At 39.8% G+C, this 22,832-nt stretch overlaps 1 protein-coding gene across 5 annotated transcripts in view; it reads left to right on the forward strand.

Annotated features, from left to right (window-relative positions):
* kif4 (kinesin family member 4) overlaps positions 1–21,940 on the forward strand; it is a 42,534-nt gene extending 20,594 nt beyond the window's left edge. For all 5 annotated transcript variants that reach the window (XM_061897871.1, XM_061897876.1, XM_061897872.1 and 2 more), the window contains 14 exons: positions 2,847–2,957; positions 3,046–3,129; positions 3,266–3,379; positions 3,488–3,643; positions 5,072–5,169; positions 5,308–5,437; positions 7,011–7,181; positions 7,271–7,390; positions 7,473–7,550; positions 19,771–19,872; positions 19,942–20,100; positions 20,188–20,313; positions 21,201–21,314; positions 21,395–21,940. In XM_061897871.1, the coding sequence (XP_061753855.1) occupies positions 2,847–2,957; positions 3,046–3,129; positions 3,266–3,379; positions 3,488–3,643; positions 5,072–5,169; positions 5,308–5,437; positions 7,011–7,181; positions 7,271–7,390; positions 7,473–7,550; positions 19,771–19,872; positions 19,942–20,100; positions 20,188–20,313; positions 21,201–21,314; positions 21,395–21,598 (1,767 nt within the window). In that variant the 3' untranslated portion in view covers positions 21,599–21,940. The remainder of the gene's footprint in view (positions 1–2,846; positions 2,958–3,045; positions 3,130–3,265; positions 3,380–3,487; positions 3,644–5,071; positions 5,170–5,307; positions 5,438–7,010; positions 7,182–7,270; positions 7,391–7,472; positions 7,551–19,770; positions 19,873–19,941; positions 20,101–20,187; positions 20,314–21,200; positions 21,315–21,394) is intronic.
* The last annotated feature ends 892 nt before the right edge of the window (positions 21,941–22,832 follow it).

Here is a 22,832-nt window from a genome sequence, read left to right on the forward strand (position 1 = left end):
ACGGAGACGTAATGTCAAAAGATTTAGGGTAGTTTACACTGGCTTGACCAAGAACTGCATTAATTAGATGAACCTTTCTCTTCAATTTTATCTCCTTACTTTTGCTGGGTGTCAATCCGTTTAGGTGCACGACTTGCTGACACACTTTTGACAGGCAATTTAGACGCACTTTTTTCTTTTTTTTTTCCAAAATAAAGCAATGAGGAATGTTTTAATGATATTTGAGCTGTTTTTCAAACTTATAGGGAATGGTACGTAAATAACTTAATCGGAGAAGTAAACATAGTGCCAACATTGGCCGTGTTGTTTTTGGAAATTGTTCTTCCCGTTGTCGTTTGACATTGGTCATGCAAGGGTCATCAATGTTGAGATGTGTAATTAGGCAGGAGTCCAGGATGAAGTGCATCAAAGTTTTATTCTCCGCTGGGTGGGATTTTATTATATTTTTTTGGTTTGGATGCACTTTTAATTCTGCTTAACAATTAGGTTCTTTATCTGTTTTTTGTTGATTTTTATTTTTGGGGGGAAAAAAGGGAAAAAAACTGTAGATTAGCATCAATTTTGTTTAGTTCAGAGGTAACATGACCTTACAAAGCCAACAGTTAGGTCTCAAGAGGAGAGAATCTTTATCATCTCCCTACAAAATATACTGGTAAAACTAAAAATAATATAATATGGTGCAAAGGTTTGTTTAGATTTACAAGGGGACACTAATACATGAAATAGGCTCATAACATGCAACTCAAGATATTTCAAACTTTCTTTTGATATAATTTTGATGATTATGGCTCACAGGTTATGAAAACCTTCAATTGAAAATCAATCTATCCATTTTCTATCGCTTGTCCCTCTTGGGTTTGCTGGGAGCTGGAGCCTATCCCGGCTGCATTTGGGCGGAAGGCGGGGTACACTCTGGACAAATCGTCACCTCATTGCAGGACCAACGCAGACAGACAACATTCACACACACACTAGGGCCAATTTAGTGTTGTCAATCAATCCCCAGGTGCATGTGTTTGGATGTGGGAGGAAGTCTCACAGAAAATGTGGGGGTTTCAAAAACTGAAGCCATTGTCTTCAAATTTATAACAAATAAATGCTTGGCATATCTCACTTTACTTATAATGAGTTAATATCACATATTAGTTGTACATCTGAAGTTGAATTGCTGACATTAATGGACTTTAACACAAAATGTATATTTTTTTAAACTTCAACCTCTATAATTAAATAACTGAATGAAAATGGGTTGGAGGAAAAACATGCAACTTTTCTACAATTGACTCCAATTGAACATTCACCCACAGAAAAAACGGGAGCGCTGTGGCAAATGGTTGCAAGCTTTTGAGCTTTACTGCTCTGTGATATTTGTGTATCCTGGCCTGAGTGTTCTCTTCATTGCTGAAGTAAAAGGAGAAGGTAGAGGTTGCCGTGAACTGGAGCAACTACTGCCCGCGTTGTCACAATCTGTCTCTTGTTATTTAAATGTGAAATCATTCATTTGAATTTAGTAGGTAATAGCAGCACCGTGAAACAAGGGTTAATGTGTTTGCCGCACAATACGAAGGTCCTGGGTTCAATCCTCGGGCTCGGGGTCTTTTTGCCTGGAGTTTTTCGTGTTCTCCCCGTGACTTTGTGGGTTCCCTCTGGGTACTCTGGCCTCTATACAGAGAAATCTATTCAAACTTGGTGACTTAGCTGCAGCTGAAACAAAGTGAGAATGTTTTTCTCTCTGGATTGAGAAGATTTACAGTGCAAAAGAACATAGTATACAAGTACATATAATACTACACACATATGTATATATATATATAGGAACCCACACACACTCTAGGACGTGAAGCAGCACATTTACAAAAATGCCAGTAAATATAGATTCCTATAGATAAAAAATTCAACAACTGAAACAATAACTATGATTATAGCTTGAGTGCAATAGTTTGCAACTTGCTGATCAGCAGCTCAGCATTCTGACTGCTTATGAAAAGAAGCTGCTGATTAGTCTTGTGGTGCTGCCTTTTATGCTTTCTTACCATTTGCATGATAGCCACAGTTCAAAATATGTGGCGAGACTGTGTGGAGCCACTGACAATATTCAGGGCCCTGCTCTTGCTATGACTCTGGGAGAGACCTTGTGCCAAGGAAATGGGCGCTCTGCTGACCGTCTCAGCTACTCTGACTAAGCTCTACAGGGCTTTTTTTACTGCAGCAAGAGTACCAAAAAGATATGCTGGGCCCATTTTATAATCCCTAGCAGTGAACATGCCATATGCTTGTTAAAGTGGGCCTGCATTAAATGTAAGCTGCAAACCAAGCTAAACTAAAACACAATATAAGTAGTATTTTCCTATTGTGTACCACTTTTCTAAGCATTTGAATTATGCATAATTTCAAAGTCAACCCGCTGTTCTGTTTTCCTGTAACATGCTGGGAAATTACTTATATCCATCTATCTTCGGGGGGCGCTGGAGGCTATCTCAGCTACAATCTGGCAGAAGGCAGTGTACACCCTAATACATGTGGATTTCCCGATGGACTCAAACTTAATACATCAATTGAAGTATATTAATTTAACAATTCATTTACTGCACCCACTCAACATCTATTGCAGCCTGTCACCCTGAAAGGAGGGTCCCTTCATCTGCGGCGCCATCTGTATTCCCCATCTGGGTTATTTTGTTTGTTTTTCTTAACCTGAATGTAGGTTTCGATCAGTAGATGTCGCTGTGAATTTGTGAAGCCTTTTGGGACATTTGTGGTTAAGGCCTATACAAATAAAACTTGATTGTTCTGATTGATGGTTCCATGATCTTGGAGTCTTAACAGTAAACTCTTTTAATGTGTAGGCAATGAAAAACCAGCGTACACAGCTGATGAGGCAGATGAGGGAAGACTCTGAGAAATTTCGACAGTGGAAAGGCCAGAAGGACAGAGAAGTACTCCAACTCAAGGAGAAGGTACATGGACTTCCTGACACTGCCAAAAAATCATTTGCCACACTTTTTTTCTTCTGCTTTTTTTTTTAATGAATGAAACCATTTACAGGATCGTAAACGCCAATATGAGTTGCTTAAACTTGAGAGGGATTTCCAGAAACAGGCCAATGTCCTGCGGCGAAAAACTGAGGAGGTCAGACTTCCTCTTTCTTTCCTTAATGCAATTTCCTTTACAAACACTACTTGGTTTATATAATTCTGGAATGTGAGCTAAATCGCTAAGTTTAGTTAAAATATCCTTAAAAGTTGGAAATGTTTTTTTACAACAGGCTGCAGCTGCAAACAAGCGACTCAAAGATGCTCTGCAGAAGAGAAGCGAAGCAGCAGAGAAACGCAAAGATTCTCAGAACCGAGGGATGGAGGGAGCGGCTGCAAGAGTGAAGGTAATATTTATTTTGCTGCAGCAGAACTGCTGGGGCTACTAACAGCATCATTTCAGGTTACTGCACAAAACTATTAAATTTTAATTTAGTTTGTCATTATGTGATCAGACTTGGCTTCTCAATGAAGTGGAGGTGATGGTCAGCACAGAGGAGGCCCGGCGCCACCTCAATGACTTACTGGAGGACCGAAAAGTTTTGGCACTGGAGATAAATCACCTTAAGCAGCAGATTGATGCTGGGGGGCGACGTGCAGCCAAAATCAGGGTGAGTTGGGTATTTCTTTCTTTGTGCCTCTCTCCGAGATCACAAGTACATTTAATTTTATTTATTATTTTTTTTTTTTTGTTGACATCCAGCATCAGACATTTCTATCCATTAAATCCTATTCACATACATCATATAGCTGTTGTCTGCCCTAAATGTCAAAAGTATTTTTGTTTATATACCCATCATACCAACCACCCCCCCAAAAAAAGAAAAAAAAACAAGCAGAGAAAAACAAAGTATCTACAACGACATCAATTAAAGGCCTACTGAAATGAGATTTTCTTATTCAAACGGGGATAGCAGGTCCATTCTATGTGTCATACTTGATCTTTTCGCGATATTGCCATATTTTTGCTGAAAGGATTTAGTAGAGAACATCAACGATAAAGTTCGCAACTTTTGGTGCTGATAAAGCCTTGCCTTTACCGGAAGTCGCAGACGATGACGTCACAAGGGTGAGGGCTCCTCACGTCCTCACAGTGTTTTTAATGGGAGCCTCCAGCAGCAAGAGCTATTCGGACCGAACAAACGACAATTTTCCCATTAATTTGAGCGAGGATGAAAGATTTGTGGATGATGATATTGATAGCGAAGGACTACAAAAAAATTAATAAAATAAAGTTAAAAAAAAAAAAAGGCGATTGCATTGGGACTGATTCAGATGTTTTTAGACACATTTACTAGGATAATTCTGGGAAATCCCTAACCTTTCTATTGTGTTGCTAGTGTTTTAGTGAGATTAAATAGTACCTGATAGTCGGAGGGGTTTGTCCACGGGTGTCTTGACGCCAGTCTGTGAGGGAAGTCAAAGGCAGCTGCATGGACGGCGCAAGCTCAGCTGATATCCAGTAAGAGGCGACTTTTTACCACAATTTTTTCACCGAAACCTGCCGGTTGACAAGTGGTCGGGAACCATGTTTGCTTGACCGCTCTGATCCATAGTAAAGCTTCACCTCCGGGAATTTTAAACAAGGAATCATCGTGTGTTTGTGTGGGTAAATGCTAAAGCTTCCTAACTCCATCTTTCTACTTTGACTTCTCCATTATTAATTGAACAAATTGCAAAATATTCAGCAACACAGATGTCCAGAATACTGTTTAGTTGTACGATGAAAAGGGACTACTTTTAACCGCAAATAGTGCTGCGCTAATATTTCCTGACAGTCCGTGACGTCACGCGCATGCGTCATCATTCCGTGACGTTAACAAACTCCGCGGGAAATTTAAAATTGCAATTTAGTAAACTAAACCGGCCGTATTGGCATGTGTTGCAATGTTAATATTTCATCATTGATATATAAACTATCAGACTGCGTGGTCGGTAGTAGTGGGTTTCAGTAGGCCTTTAAAGTACATTTAAACACATTTATTTTGCCTTGTTTTCCCATTTTTTCAATTCTTATTGTGTGGTATCTTTTCATAAAGCGTCGGACACTAATCCTATCTGAGTTGGAGACTCATGGGGCGCTGGAGACACCTCTAACGAAACAGTTGGAAAACCTGAAGACAGAGATGGAGCTCAGGTGAGTTAATGTCAGTCAATGAATTATTGAATCAGCGCCGATCAATCGCTGTCTAGTTGACAGGCAGACTTACTATATTTCATATTTTTGTAACGTATAACCTTTTCTATCAAGACTAAGTGACCTTCCTTCAAACAGGAATGCACAGATTGCTGACCTTCAGCAGAAAGTCCTTGCTGCAGACGGTGAGGGACGTCTTAAACAGCGCATAGACGGCCTCAAAAACATTGTTGATGCCAAGAGTGCAGTCAGGGTTCTGATAGCTGAGGTGAGGTTCTTAAAGTTTGGTTTGAAGATTGTTTTATTAGGTATATGCATTATGGTTTTCCAGCATGTTTGTTTATTTGTGCACATGTTTGTTTGGGAGTTTGTCAGTGGGAATGGTTACAAAAACTGCATTCCATAAAAGCTCCAGTGCCAATGTAAATGGGGGTAATCACATCGTAGAAAAAAGTATCTACTTGTGTCTCATCTTTGTGCTAAATTATTTGAGGCACGGCCACTTGCCAATTTAGGGATGCAGAATATTTTTTACAAGCCTACATAGATAATAGGCACGCAAAATTGTGAAAATCTGCATTTTGATGCATTTATTTCCCTGTCAAAATATCACTTCCACGTTTTCCTTTATAAAATATTAATAAAAATACAATCCAAACAAAATTTGTTGAACGCTCGCCTTAACCACAGGTAATCCCTGTTCCTCTTGCCTCAAAGTCGCATTGACTTGCAGAACAGGGGCACGATCTCAGGAATACAGACACAAGCTCGCCAGTTAGCTTACCATCGAGGTAGCTTGCTTGTTGTCGCCTCTATTTCCGCTCCGAGCCGCAACGTTGACAGTTGCCCACTTTGCTGCCAATCATATTTCGATAATTACCATGTAAATAATAATAATGGATTAGATTTATATAGCACTTTTCTAGACACTCAAAGCGCTTCAAAGAAGTGGTAAGCTACTTTTCATAGCCACAGCTGCCCTTGGGTGCACTGATGGAAGCGTGGCTGCCAGTTTGTGCCTACGGCCCCTCCGACCACCATCCCACCCATCATTCATCATTCATTTACCAGTGTGAGCAGCACTATGGGGAAAGAGTGAAGTGTTCTGCCCAAGGACACAACGGCAGCGATTTGGATGTCGAGGCGGGGAGCGAACATGCAACCCTCAGGTTTCTGGCACGGCCGCTCTACCAACTACGCCATGCTGCTCTGTAAACGCTGTTGTTTCCGAACCAGTCGTAGTTCTAGAGTTTTTATCAGTAGCCAGCAAGAAGGTATATATTGACAAGACGGATTGTAAACAGAGGTCACAAAATCAGAATTTTGAGATCTCTGCATGCATGTTGTAGAATTTTTACATTGCATTTTAAATGATAATAATGTTAGTAAGTATCTACTTAAAAAAAATAAAAAAAAACATTTCTGTGGTCCATTACATGTGTCAAATAGAAATCCAAAAGGGGTTGGTATATGAGAATAAATGTAAAGGTTAACTATAGTGTGGAAATGCACCTAATTGCATGAAATGTAGTCTTAATTTTCAAAATTTTCTTTCAGGGTTTGCGTGGCAGCACTTAATAGCAATTTTTTTCTCTTTTTTCCGCAATTTACCTGTTAGTTCCTCAATTGGAGCTCAAATCCATGAAGATAACTCCATGCTTCAATGAGGTGGCCACTTGGATGGAACTTATTTATGTACTAATTTATTTAAATTTAGATTTAACTAACTTCTTTAGCTGCCAATGTCTTCATAGGCTTTCAAAACACGAAGAATAAGTGGTGGCTTTTACACAGTACTTTATGAATATTTAAGAGCTTCCATATTTGATCCCTTTTTTCAGCTGGTGTCTGCTAAAACAACCACAGCCAAGTTAGAGAGCGAACTCCAACAGGAGAAAGGAAACGGTTCAGACTTGAGGAAAGTGATAGCCGATGAGAGAAATGTAATGTCCACCATGGATATGGAACACCAGCAGCAGCTAGTAGAATTAGAGCAGAGGCACCAGGAGAAGGTACGCTCTAATCTCTCAAGTTCCCCTTTTTTCAGATTTAGCTAAAGGCATTTTAACCTATAATATTTGATTCTCCTTCCACTCTGCAGGTTTTTTATCTCCTCAACCAGCTCCAAAGCAAACCCATCAGCGGAGAATCCGACGAAGGGAAGCAGAAAGACGAGGAGACTCCAAAAGAGAGAGAGCTCCTGCAACGTCTTAAAGTCCAGGTTAGTTTCTAAACACACTACTGTTCAAATTCAAATACAATCCTATTTCTATGTGACGAGGTTCTTCTCATTTCTTCATTAGGAAGAAGAGCTGGAAAAACTGCGTAATTTAAGTGAGCAGAACCAGAAACTGGTGGAACAGAATGAACAGTTCAGACAGGTAAGTGCAGAAAAACCTCAAACATTTTTTTCTTAGCCTCTATTTATTTGCATTATTTTTAACATATGTCCAAATAATCGATGATTTATTTGAATGTGTAACTGTGGAGGTAGACATAGAAAAGAAAAGAAATGTTATTGTTACGTGTTTATATAGGACACCTGGGTCTAAGGTTGAAGCATTTAATGATAGTCTGGAAGAATTACTGTGTAAGGTAAAGGAAAAGAAAACATTCGTCATGTGTGGCGACTATAACAAAGACCTGCTAAGCTCACCCAGAAATAAATCAACAAGAGACTTCTTGGATGTGTTATATAGTAGAGGGCTTTATCCATTGATCACCAAACCCAGTAGAATATCGACAAATTGTGCAACATTAATTGATCACATCTTTATAAATGACATAGAAAATAATATAAAAAGTGGATTAATAATTAATGATATAAGTGACCACTTACCTGTGTTTCTTACTTATGACTGTCAAATGTATAGAAAGAGGGAGGAGAAAACCCATAGGTATACAAGGAAAAGGACTGAAGAGGCAATAAATAAATTTAGGAAGGACTTATTTGAAGCAGACTGGAATGAGGTGTATGTGGGAGAGGCAAATGCTGCATATGAGGCTTTTCTTAATATTTATTTATCATTGTATGAAATACATTGTCCGAATGTATGGAAACAAAGAGACAGCTACAATAAAAAGCCTTGGATTATAAAGGGACTACAGAATGCTTGTAAAAAGAAAAACAAACTTTATAGAGACTTTATAAAAGTAAGAACAAAGGATGCTGAAACGAAGTATAAGGTTTACAAAAACAAATTGATACCAATAATGAGACAAGCTAAAAAAGACTATTAAAGAGTATATAGAAAAAAACAAAAACAATATTAAAGGAACCTAGAATATTCTGAACAAGGTAATAGGTAAAACATCGGGGCCTACAAACCCACCAAGCTATTTTATCAATGAGGATAATAAGATGATAACAAATATGAAAGAAGTAGCAAATGGATTCAATTCTTTTTTTGTGAATGTTGGACCCAAATTGGCAGAGTATTGAAGAACATAAAGATATACAGAGTGGATGGAGAGGGGGAAGCAAAGTGCTACAGTCCATGCTTGTAAGAGATGTTAGTGGAAATGAAATTCTATCGGTTGTAACAAAACTGAAAAATAAGGCATCAACAGACAGTGATGGTATTGACATGATAATTGTAAAAGAGACTATTGACTGTATCATCAAACCTCTATGTAATTTTTTTAATCTCTCTTTTCAAACAGGGACTTTTCCAAATAGAATGAAGGTAGCAAAAGTAATTCCACTCTATAAAACGGGATATAAACATGTATTTACTAATTACAGACCAGTGTCACTGCTGTCACAATTTTCTAAAATAATTGAGATAGGCGCCAGCGCCCCCCGCAACCCCGAAAGGGAATAAGCGGTAGAAAATGGATGGATGGAATTGAAAAAATATTTGTAGAAAAATTAGACAGTTTTATTGAGAAGAACATGCTGTTGAGTGAGAGCCAGTATGGATTCCGAACTAATAGATCCACTGTTTCAGCTGTAATGAATATAATGGAGGATATAGCAACAGAAACTGATAATAGGAAATACACTATCGGTGTGTTTATCGATCTTAAAAAAGCATTTGACACTATAGTTCATTCTATATTATTGTCCAAGTTGCATTCACTTGGTGTGAGAGGAGTAGTTTTAGAATGGCTAAGAAGTTATTTAGATAATAGACAACAGTTTGTGGATTTTTTGGGTAATACATCTGAACAAATGAGGATGTATTATGTGGAATTCCACAAGGTTCGGTTTTGGGACCTAAATTGTTTATTTTGTATATTAACGATATATGTGAGGTATCAATTTGTTTTATTTGCGGACGACACCAACTTTTATAGTTCGGGACAGGACTTAAAAGCGTTATCAATACTTATTGAACAGGAAATGATTAAACTTATGAGATGGTTTGATGTCAACAAATTATCATTAAATGTAAAAAAAAAAAGTTTATCATTTTTGGTAAGAGGAAAAGAGAGGACACCATCAAACTGTCGATAGATGGAATTGATATTGAGAGGATTTCTGAACTTAGATTTTTAGGAGTGATACTGGATGACGGTCTGACATGGAAATCTCATATTGCACATGTACGAAAAAAGATGTCTAAGAGTATTTTTATATTAAACAAGGTAAAATATATGTTAGATTATAGGGCAATGCACATATTGTATTGTACAGTTATATTGCCATATATCAGCTACTGTGTGGAAGTGTGGGGGAACACTTATAAGAGTAACATAAAGGCATTGTATCAATTACAGAAAATAGCTATAAGGATTATTCATAAAGTAGATTACTTAGAACACACTAACATTTTATTTAATAACTCTGGACTATTGAAACTACAGGAGCTAGTAAAGCTACAGACATTGTGTGTCATGTTTAAGGCTAGAAGTAAAACATTACCAGCAAATTTACAAAAAATGTTTGTCATCACTTCTGAGAATACAGAGCATAGGAGAAAAGGTCATTTCAAACAACAATATTCAAGGACAACTTTAAAACAAATGTGTACATCAGTGATGGGGTAAAATTGTGGAATTCTCTTTACAACGAGATAAAAACTGTAAAAATATATTTCAATTGAAAAACATATATAAATATAGAACAATAAGATCATATGGACAGCAATAAGTGTTTACATTTTGTTTTTTATTTATTAATTTACTTATTTTTTGTCTGGTTTTGTATTTGCTCTGTATCATTCTGTGAGGTGTATATTATATTATTACTATTTTCTTGGTTTGGTTTATACTTTATGAAGTTTTGCACTTGTTGTGTTTTTCTTGTGTTTTTTTGTTTTTGATTGTTTCATTACATTTGGATATATGTGTCGGCTTAAGTGATATTCATGAAGTAAGATAATGTATTATGTCAAAGGGGGCAGGAAATTATAAATGATAAATGGGTTGTACTTGTATAGCGCTTTTCTACCTTCAAGGTACTAAAAGCGCTTTGACACTACTTCCACATTTACCCATTCACACACTGATGGAGGGAGCTGCCATGCAAGGCGCCAACCAGCACCCATCAGGAGCAAGGGTGAAGTTTCTTGCTCAGGACACAACGGACGTGACGAGGTTGGTACTAGGTGGGATTTGAACCAGGGCCCCTCGGGTTGCGCACGGCTGCTCTCCCACTGCTCCTGCTCCTTCTCAGGATTTGTGTGAATTTAAATTGTATAATTGTGATATAATTATTTATCGTTCTAAATGCACATCAATGAATGAGATAAATAAAAATGAAATGAAAATGAATTTTGTGTAGTAGTGGCCAATTGAATTAATTAGTTGAGTAAAAAGCCAAATGGATGCGATGGTTGTCTGTGAAAGTGTCAAATTTAGCACTCATTGTAAATGTTCTGTTTTTGCATTGCGCATTTTTATGGTCCTTATGGTTCAGCCACTCTTTTAGTGTATTTACGGTACCTCCCTGCATGCATTGCTCTATGCGCGGGCTCCGGTTGGCAGACGGTTAATGTGAACGGCGGTGACCAGTTTGTTATTGTGTTCCTTGAATTTACACTGAGTAAAGTATACTTCTACAAAGAAGAAGGCTGTCGTTATTGAGTTATCAAATGGTAGCAGAGGATGTCTAATAATGTTAACTACAGTGTCCCTCCTGCGTTTTAAGAAAAGAAGTCATATGAGAGCTGGAAAAATGAACTTGAAATGTGGATACGTGTTACTGACCTGGATTAGAAAAAACAAGCCTTAGCTGTTGCTTTATCACTGAGGGGGAGAGCTAGAGATATAGCTTTGGAAATACCTTCGGATGATTTGAACAAAAATGATGGGATTAGATGGATTAGATTAGATTAGTACTTTATTTATTCCGTCAGGAGAGTTCCTTCAGGAAAATTACAATTTTCAGCACATGGGATGAAGACCCATGTAAATGCATTGGATAATGTATTCTTAAAAGAAGAAAAGGACAGCGCTTATGATGCATACACGGACTTTGACAAGATTCGGAGAGAAAACAAAGTTTCCATGGCGGATTACATCGTTCAGTGCGAGCAGAGGTACAACAAAATTCGCAAATTTGACATGGTTCCTCCCGACGTTGTTTTGGCATTCAAGTTGTTGGATATAGCCAGTCTCGATGTTAAAGATAAACAGCTTGCGCTTACAGCTTGTTCAACACTTATATTTGCAAGCATGAAGTCCGCTCTAGGTGTGCTGTGAGAAGTGCATAGTGGGTCATGACATCAGCAAGAACCAAGATGGCGCCAGTATGTGCTGTGGCCTGCTGCCTCTCGCTGTCAGCTCTGTTTGTTTTTGTGCTGTTCACGTCTTTTGTTGTCCCTGTCAACTCACTGTTCGCGTATGATCGCCAAACGCTGTTGGATCTGTGTCCCTCTCTCACGGTCATGATCAACTTCGACGTTGGTTTTTCGACGTCCCAGTCAGCTTTCTCACCTGGCCGGATTCCTGCTTTCCTTCCCCCCGGCGAAAGCGCCACCGGTGCCGCGGCAAACATGGCGGCCAGCTGGTGAGAGTTAGGGCACTCCTCACTTTCCGTGGCTTCCCGAAGGAGGTATGGTCCGCTACCTAGTTTCTTCCTGTACCCGCGTTCACTGGATCCCGCCCGGTGCTGGATTGTTCCTGTCGTCGGTCTGCAGGGGGAAGCTCGCCCGCCTCGCTCCTGGTGTTCCCGCCACCTGTGGGCTCTGTGTCGAGCCCCGTCCGGATTAGCAGCGGCCTTGTACGCGTCGGCCCCCGTTAAGTTTGGTCTTGTTAAAGCAAGATCCCTGCCAAACAAAACACTTATCCTGTAGGATTTATTCGTCTCCCGCGGACTGGACTGGACTTCCTCTGTGTGCTCGTATTATAATTCTCCGCGGTCGTCCGGCCGAAAAGGAGGAGGATTAGCAGTCATTTTTAAAAATGACTTCAAATGAGGTCAGATCTGCCTGCAATCCTCCTTTTCAAGCTTTGAACTATGCATGGTTGAACTGGGTCTTTCTGATGATTTTTCGGAATTTCTGGCCGAAATCCTGCCCAAATATGATCGGGTCCTACTTGTTGGTGATTTTAATATTCACACCTGCCGCCCAGACGAACCTTTTATCCAGGAGCTTCCTGAATGTCAGACTCTTTTAACTTTGTACAGTCTGTGTGTGGTTCTACACACGAACGCGGGCATACACTCGATTTAGTGCTCTCGTATGGTTTGTGTGTTTTTAATTTGGACATTTGCGACTCTGCGTTTTCTGATAATATGCCGATCCCGTTTGATATTCCCACTCAGTGTCCGGTTAAATTGTGCGCTCTGCCTCAACGCTCTCGCATGTTTAATTTGTTGTCTCCTGCTCTGTTCTCCTCTATTTTTTTCAACTCTTTGTGATGATAATTCTGCAGCCTCTGTATGTCTGAATACTGAAGAGTTGGTTTCTGGGTTCAACTCTATTTGTTTACAAACACTGGACACGATCGCTCCTTTAAAGTTCAGCCGTTCTAAAGCCACGCCTCAGCCCTGGTTGAATGACATCACTCATGCAGCCAGGCGCGAATGTAGGAGAGCAGAGAGAACATAGAAAAAAGGACAGGCTGCATGTGTCCTTTGCCATTTTTAAAGAAAGCCTGTTTTCCTTTCAGATGATTGTAAAAGCAGAGATGAATATATATCTATCTCAGATATCTTCTAACTGTAACAACCCCAGGGTTCTGTTCAAATCTATTAACACTGTCATTGATGCTCCCAAATCTGTTGGTTTTGATGCTTCTTTTGAATTCTGTGAAAATTGTCTCCATTTTTTCACTGACAAAATTGTGTCAACTAGAGCCAGTTTATCCCAGTCTTCATACGACCCTTCTGTTCCTCTGCATTTCTCTTCTGTTTTCCATCAGTTTGAGCCGGTGTCCTTTTCTTTTTTTGATAGACACAGTTAGTCATATGAAGCCCTCTGGTTCTCCTGCAGATGCCCTCTCACTTCGCCTGTTTAAGGAGGTATTTGCTATTATTGGATCAAGTGTCCTTAACATTATCAATAGTAACCTCTCATCTGGAATAGTTCCAGTAGAGTTTAAACATACAGTGGTTGCCCACATAAGTGGTCCTCTCCAAGGTTCTCATAGTCATCATTGTCACCGATGTCCCACTGGGTGTGAGTTTTCCTTGCCCTTATGTGGGTTCTTCCAAGGATGTCGTAGTGGTTTGTGCAGCCCTTTGAGACACTTGTGATTTAGGGCTATATAAATAAACATTGATTGATTGATTGATGATTGGTACGACCTACTTAAAAAAAACAAGCCTCGACCCCTCTCTCCTCTCTAACCTTAGACCTATCTCTAATCTTCCATACATTTCAAAAATATTAGCGAATGTTGTCTACAGTCGGTTGTTGCCCTTCTTAGAGGTTAATGGTATCACTGAGCTGTTCCAGTCCGGCTTTGCAACCCTCCGCAGCACACAGTCAGCGCTTTTAAAAGTTTTCAACGATATCTTCCTGTCAACTGATTCTGGTGAATATATTGTCCTGGTGCTTTTAGATCTGTCTGCTGCGTTCGACACCGTCTGCCACGCCACCTTAATCACTCATCTTGAAAACTGTGCGTATTAAGGGCGCCGCCCTCAACTGGTTCCGGTCGTACCTAACAAACAGGAGTTTTTGTGTAAAAATAGACAGTTTTATGTCTTCCAAGCTTTTTTACCACATGGGATCCTCCAGGGCTCAATCCTTGCTTTACCTTCTCCCCCTTAGTTCAATTTTTAGGAAGTATGGTATTGCATTTCATTTTTATGCCGATGATTGCCAGATCTATTTTCCCATGGCACAAAATAACACGGTTCAACGTCTCATTGACTGCCTGCACGACATCAAAGCCTGGCTTTCAGCTAACTTCCTGAGTCTATATGAAGACAAAACAGAAGTTATGTTGTTCGGTCCAGGTCGCTCTCCCTCCCCCAACGTTGACCTCGGCACTCTGACCCCATATCTCAGCGACTGTGTCACAAACCTGGGGGTAAAGTTCGACTCAGATTTTAATTTCGAAAAACATATCAGCAGCGTCGTTCAAAAAAGCTTTTATCAATTACGTCAAATAGCGAAAGTGAAACCACTTCTATCAGGACATGATCTCGAGAAATTAATCCACGCCTTTATCTCGAATCGTTTAGACTACTGCAATGCCCTGTATGTAGGCATTAGCCCGGCCTCCCTCGCCCGCCTGCAGCTCATGCAGAACTCTGCTGCTCGTCTGCTAACACAGACACGCAGACGTGAGCACATCACCCCTATATTAGCGTCCCTTCACTGGCTCCCTGTGTGTCACTGAATCAAATGTAAACTCCTATTTGTTTTTGAATGTCTAAACAACCTCGCGCCAACATATCTCTCCGACCTCCTTAAGCCTTACTGCCCCACCCGATCCCTAGGACCAGCCGATGAGCTGCTACTGACGGTCCCTGACACAAGGCTGAAGCTTAGAGGTGACAGAGCTTTCGCCGCTGCTGCTCCCTAGCTCCGGAACGACCTACCCCTGAGTGTTAGACAAGCCTTCTCTCTTCCTGTTTTTAAATCTCTCTTAAAAACATACTTTTATTCCTTGACTTTTAACACTGAGTGATATCCATCCTGCAATGGCACCCCATTATACACCTGCTGTGAACCTGTTTTTATGTTTTATTTCTTTCTTTTTTATCATGTTCTGTTTGTGTTGTGTTGTTTGCTCGGTTCTCGTATTATCTTTTAACCTGCCCAAACCTGTACAGCACTTTGGTTACACCTGTGGTAAATTTTCAATGTGCTTTATAAATAAAGTTGAGTTGATTTGATTTGATGAAGTCGGCTCTAAAAAGGATTTTTGGAGACAATATGAAGCCGCCCACATGCAGCGGGAGAATTCATGTGCATGAAGATGTTGCTTTCTATGTGGATCAAAGAAAAAGAGACGAAAGGAAATTTCGTTCCCAACCCGACCAAAAGAGTGCGCTATTGACTGGCTCAAACCCACTAGATAGGTACGGTAGGAGGTCAAAGTATGTAATTTGCCAGAGTACATTTCACTGGGCTATGGACTGACCAAATAAGGCTAAACATGTAAAAATGACAGAGGAAAATAAAGAGGCAGAAGCAATTGAAGAGTGCAATGTCACATTGTTTTCTAAAGAGTCAGTATCTGATACTGAAATATTTATGGTAGAAGCCCTAGGTTCAGCTGTAATTGACACTGCATGCACCAGAAAAGTCTGTGGTGAAAAATGACTGGACAATTACTTTCATACACTGAAGGAGAGTTACAAAAAAAAAAGGAAAATACACAGAGTAGAAGAGCTTTTAAGTTTGGTGATGGACAAGTTGTTCATTCCATAAAAAAAGTAAAAGTCCCAGCTAAAATAGGCCAAACCAGGTGCTACATAGAGACTGAGGTGTTCTGAGTGAACATTCCTTTACTACTAAGTAAAACATCACTTAAGAGGGCAAAAGCAGTGCTTGACATTAAGAATGATAAAGCCACAATGTTTCAGAAACCAGTGCCTCTTGAGATTACATCCTCAGGACACTACTGTGTAAGCATAGTGGACAGAGATTGCACAGCCACCCATGAGAATGAACCCCAAACTGATGAGGTTGTGGCCGTGAGCGATGGCATGTTTAAAGATGAAAAACACAAAGTATTGGTGAAACTTCACAAGCAGTTTGGACATGCCTCAGTTAATAAACTCAAAAAAGTACTAATTACTGCTAGAAGTAATGATGATGAGTGTTTCTATTCTGAAGGACATCGTAAGCAGCTGTGAAACATGTCTCAAGTACAACAAGCCCAAACCAAAGCCATCAGTTGTTCTACCAATGGCTTCAACATACAATGAAAGTGTGGCATTAGATCTACACGAGCTGGAACCAAATGTGTGGTCCCTCCAAATGATTGATCACTTCACCAGGTTCATTGCTGTGACCGCAAAAAAAAATCTAGTGAAATTGTGAGGCCCTTTATTCATTCCTGTGTGAGTGTGTATGGAGCCCCATCTAAGATTTGTTGTGGCAATGGAGGTGAATTCAATAATGAGGAAATGAGAGACATGGCTGCGAACTTTAACATTGAAGTGAAAAACCACTGCTGCTTACTGTCCATGGAGTAATGGATTGATGGAAAGACATAACCAGACCCTTACAGAGATCCTGTTAAAAGTGAAGAAAAGCAGTGTTTGTGACTGGAAAGCAGCCCTAGATTGCATTGGTTGTGACTGGAAAGCAGCCCTATATTGGGCATTGATGGCGAAGAATACAATGCACAATGTGCATGGATTTAGTCCATACCAGCTAGTGTTTGGACAAAACCCGAACTTACCTTCTGTGCTGGTTGATAAACCGCCTGCCCTGGAGAGCACTGCCATGAGTAAATGGGTAGGACAGTACATTTCAGCATTACATGAAGCAAGGACAGCATTTACTGAGGCATTTACTGAGGCATTTACTGCTCTGAGAGAATCAGGAGAGCTCTGCGCACACAGCTTCGGAGCACAGATGAAAACTACGAAACTGGAGATAAGGTGTACTACAAAATAATTGACTGCAATGAATGGAAAGGGCCTGGGGTGGTAATTGGACGAGACGGGGTGGTAATATTTGTTAGACATGGAGGCTCCTATGTCCCGGTGCATCGCTGTAGACTGCGCAAGGCCACAGATCAATGCACTGACATGTCTCGTGACAGCCAAGAAAGCCAGACAGAACTTATTGGAGCAGAATGTGACATTGAACATGTTGAAGATCTACCCGATACTGTATCTAGTGATGTAGACAGTGTACCTGACACAGAAAATGTGGCAGGGGGCTCTAATAATGACAGAGACAGCAATGAGCATGATAATGATCCATCCGACAGACAACCTCTTATTATAAGAACAGACCAAAGTATTAATTTAAAGGCAGGACAGTTCATTAAGTATGTGGAAAGAAACACTGGAATTTCACACACAGCAAAAGTGGATGGTCGAGCGGGAAATCAAACTGGAAAACACAAGGACTGGTACAATCTGGAGTACACAGACCAGTTAGCCTCACTGGCACAGAAAGGTCAGCTGACCTTTCACAGGTTGACACGCTGCAGATTCAGTCATTGGACATGGTGGAACAGCCATCTGATCACGAGGATGTACTTGTTACAAAGGATGTGAATAAAAAACTGATGAAGTAAAAAACATGGGACAAAAATTAATTTCCACAAGATGGATGTGCACACTCAAAGACACACCAGACGGCGTAGTTCCAAAAGCAAGGCTCGTGGCGAGAGGATTTGAAGAGCTAAACACAAAAGATCTCCAAAAAGACTCCAACATGTGCCTCAGAGTCTCTTAGACTACTCATGTCTGTGATATGTCAAAACCTATGGACACCCCACTCTATGGACATTAAGTCAGCATTCCTTCAAGGAAATGAGTTATCCTGAGACATTTTTGTTTGTCCACCACCTGAAGTTAAGAGTGAGGGAACTCTATGGAAGCTAAACAAAAGTGTTTATGGACTAAATGATGCATCTCTGTATTGGTACAATAAGGTTAAAGAAACAATGTTGCAAACTGGAGGAAAGATGTCACAAGTTGACCCTGCTCTATTTTATTGGTTGGATAAGAATTGTATTGTGTCTGGGGTGCTTGCTTGTCATGTTAATTTCATCTGGGGTGGTTCACAGATTTTCGCAACAACAGTAATCCCTCACCTGCAATCTGTCTTTCAAGTGGGCAGAGAAGGACATGACAGTTGTTGCTATGTTGTCATGGAGTATGTCACTGCAAATGGAGTGACATGTATGCATCAGGACAATTACATACATAATCTCCAGCCATTTCAAATAGATATCTCCAGAGCCATGAGACGGGATGCTCTTTTGACAAAGTGAAATTGATGACCTGAGATTAAAAAAAAGGTCAACTTCTGTGGGTTGCCAGACAAAGTAGACCAGACATTATGTTTGATACATGTATCCTTGCAGCTAACATAAAACATGCTACTGTGCATGCAGACTTTACATGACACAAAAAAGGTAGTGAGAAAATTAAAATCAGAACAAATGACACTGAAGTTTCAGAACCTGGGAAAAGAGAGTTCTCTAAAGCTAATATTGTTCTGCGATGCTTCGCTGAGAAACCTTCCAGATGGAGGCACTCAAGAGGGACATCTCATTCTGCTGATGGGTGACGAAGGAAGATTCTCACCTGTGTATTGGCAGTCAAAAAAGATCAGGAGAGTCGTACAAAGCACTCTTGCTGGAAAAACTCTTGCTCTTGCCGATGCTGTTAACAGTGCCATTTATTTTATCTGACCTTCATGCAGAACTTACCACAGGGAATGTATCACATCATGTCTTACCAATAGTGTGTGTCACTGATAACCACTCCCTTGCCGACAGCATCAAGTCTACTAAGTCAGTGACAGAGAAAAGGCTCTGCCTTGAAATAAGGGGCATCAAAGAACTTCTTCAGAGTAAAAGAATCAAACAGATACTCTGGGCACCTACAGGAAAGCAGCTAGCTGACTGTTTGACAAAACGAAGTGCATCCGCACATCAGCTCCTAAAGGCACTCAGTGTTGGAGAGTGGAAACTGAAATAGAGACTATTCATTTGTGGACAGTTTTTTTTGTATAGGATTTTTTTTTTTTTGTCACCATGGTCTAACATTTCTATACTTATGGACATTAATAACAGACTGACTTTGTGTTTAAAAAAAAGAAAAGTGGGAGATTGTAAATGTTCTGTTTTTGCATTGCGCATTTTTATGGTACTTAAGGTTCAGCCACTTTTTTTGTGTATTTACGGTACCTCCCAGCATGCATTGCTCTATGCGCAGGCTCCGGTTGGCAGTCGGTTAATGTGAACGGCGGTGGCCAGTTTGTTATTGTGTTCCTTGAATTTACACTGAGTAAAGTATACTTCTACAAAGAAGAAGGTTGTCGTCATTGAGTTAACACTCCTAACCATAAAAAAATGTTGATAGGTCTTTTGTCCACCATGTTCTATTGAAGTGTCCACAAGAAAACAGTACTTTTTTTTTTTTTAAACAATGTATCCAGTACTGCAAGACCAGATTTATGCTGCAATCTAATTTAAACTAAAAGTCACTGAAGATGGTACATTGTCGGTGCAAAAAGTGTTCTTTTCATCTGTACTAATGATTTGATATTTTGTCTACAGAAACTCTCGCTGCTCAGTATAGCAGCAGGAAAGAAAGTCCTTATGCCGAACACAAACAATGACAACAGCTTGGATGATACGTTTGAGTACCTTCCTCCAAAGGTATGTCTTTCAAACCATTGTCTTCTCTCAAATGTGTGACTGATTTTCCTCCATGATTGTGTTCTAAAGCCTAAAGGGAAGCGCTTCACTACAGCTAAACCGCAGATCAACATTGAAGACCTGATGTGTTCCAGCGACGACGAGAAGGACGACGACGAAGAGGACGAGTGGCATCCTGAGAAACTGGAGAAGGGACGCAGAGTCTCGAGGAGGCCAAAAGCCACTGGGGTAAGACTAGGCTACTGAGAGGTTATTTTTGAGACAGTACATGTCTGTACAATCAGAACACTGCCAAATATTTATTTTTGCATGCAGTGTTCGTGTAAAGGTCGCTGTGGCAACAGGCAGTGCCGTTGTCGTAAAGGCAAGATGACCTGTGGGGAGAACTGCCAGTGTGATCATGAGAAATGTCGGAATATGGACAGCCAGGCGCTTGCTCAGGTCAGTTGATGATTTCATTAAGGCTGTTACACACATAAATATTTCTAAATCCTAGGAAGTTTTTGTCTGACAGACCTCACCCATGAAGACACTCTTTGTGTGTTATGTACCACAATGTCAACACAGCAAACAGAACGATTCTGTCCAACCGCAGAATCGCAGATATGTTTGCATAGCATATTTTTTGTTTGTTTTTTCATTATCAACTCACTGGATGCAAATTCAAAAAATTATTTAATGATGATGAAGTTTCAAGTCAGAAAGTGTTGTTATTTCTATCTATTTTGGCAATACTAGCGCTCTATTTACTAGGCGTGCTACTGTGCAGGTAACCCACAGTATGTATGTAGGTAGGTAGGTATTACTATCTATTTTGGCAATACTAGCACTCTATTTACTAGGGGTGCAACTGTACAGGTAACCAACCGTAGGTGTGGGTACGTGCGTGAATAAATAATCACAAGATTTGATGACTTTGCTCACACCATTACCTAAAAGTGAGCAGGTTTTTACATCTTTTATTGCTTACTTCCCCAAACTTTGAACAATGTTTAAGCAGGTTACTGTGAGTGACCGGAAGAAAACCTCTGACATGCTTTTGAAGGCGCCACACACTTTATATTCAATCCAGAATTGGTTTAAAGGCCAGATTTTTTCTACGGACCAAGCAAATTGAGTGAAAAGATTCATCAATTTGGAAAAAAAAATGTAGGTTATAATAAGAACATTATTATTATTTTTAACTTGATCGGTTTTGTACCACAAAGTCTACCAGTATCCCTAAACATGTTTTTAAAAAAAATATGGATTTGTCTCTCTAAAGTGTAATTATTTCCTCAGACGCAAATGACAACTTTGCTGTGTTGGACTCGTTTTATTTGTTTTAGAATGCGAGTCAGGTTGAAAATGTTTCGAAAGACTCTCCATCTCTTCAAGACCAGACCACTGCCAGTCCAGACACCACTTTCTTCAGGCCGCCGTCGTGCACGCCAACCAAGAAGGTAAGCTCTTCCCTGAAGCAATGGTCTCCTCGCTAAGTGTCGGAAGTCAAAGTGCCTCATAAAAGTGTTTTTTTGCCCAGGTGCTTGAGGAAATCGGAGACATAAGACACACCCAGACAGACCTGAAGTCAGTGTCAAAGCCTGTCCTGCTAGAGGAAGAGAAGAAAGTTGATCAGCAGGAAGACCAAACCTCTGTGAGCTTCCTCAAGAAGAAGAAACGACTCCTCACAAGTTTTCATGACAGTTTCTTCTCTGGCTGCGCTCCAATCAGAGAGGAATTTTAGATCGTTTTAGTTGTTCGTCTTTATGTAACTGGAAAATAGCTCTGACTTATGTCCATTTAAGAACTAATTACTGCACAGTTATATGACCATCTTTGATCTTTTTGAAGACTTCATCAATTTGCTTCCCGTCTTGGACTTACAATGAAATTCTTCTGTCTGTTTCGTTGTTTATAATTTATTTCCTTAATTTTGCTAGATTGTGTCGATTTTGAAAATTCCTCTGATTAGATTTTTTTCTTAGCCTAAAGACTAACTAAATTTAAATACACTTGTGTTTGTTATACAATGTACAGATTCTTTAAGCCTTTTCTTTTTAAAGGAAAAATAAAATGTCTTCTTTAACAGAGGTGTTTAAATTCTTATGGTGGTTGTAGTTTTTAATTGTGTCAAAGTCTATTGCACTCTAGGAGATGTAACCAAAAACTGAAGTAAATAGTCTGAAGTACCACTCTACACTACTGCAAACAGAGCATCAGGATGGACGAGCTTCACAGAGCCCTGGCTCAATGAGTATAGATCTGACACTTGGGTCTCCCTGGACAGATTCTCGCTCATCAGCACGGAATCAGCTCTCTTATTTGCTTTGTTGGTTCTGTTTTATGCGACAGATGAAGGCATGTAGCACTGCAATGGTCACCACGGTGTACAGAATGCGTGTTTAATATGTGTTGTTCGTCTATGTATTGTGCTATCAGTATATGCGCAATATGTATTAATTATTCATCTGTTGTGTTTTACTTTTGTAGCTGTATGTAGAAGTGGCAGCTGGTTGTATTAACTGTCTTTTGGGTTCTTTGATGTTACCCTCTTGTTTTCATGTGTTTTTACCTTTATAATATGTGTATGTTTGTTAGTCGGCAGGTAACAATACTTAGCGGTAGATTACATATGACTTAAAGAAATTTTATTTATTCAGATTATCTACAACAACATTGCTATTTATACTTTATTTAGTGATCCAAACATGACAAATCCAAATACAAAAATTAAGACAACATTATTGATATGTAAACCAGCAATTGAAATAATTTACAGCATAGTGTTCGTATTAACATTAAGTAGTCTTAACAGTAGACTAAAATAGTGGTCTTTTTGTGTAATTCTGGTGATCCTAATAACCACCAGTGTCATTTGAACACATTAAAACATTACCACCAACACCACATACAGTAGCTATGGAAAGTACTTTGGCCTATCAGTGTTCTGTCCAATTTGGCTGCTTCCTCGGAAGTTG

Source organism: Nerophis ophidion, linkage group LG04, assembly GCF_033978795.1.
Source record: "Nerophis ophidion isolate RoL-2023_Sa linkage group LG04, RoL_Noph_v1.0, whole genome shotgun sequence".
In the NCBI taxonomy this organism is placed as follows: domain Eukaryota; kingdom Metazoa; phylum Chordata; class Actinopteri; order Syngnathiformes; family Syngnathidae; genus Nerophis; species Nerophis ophidion.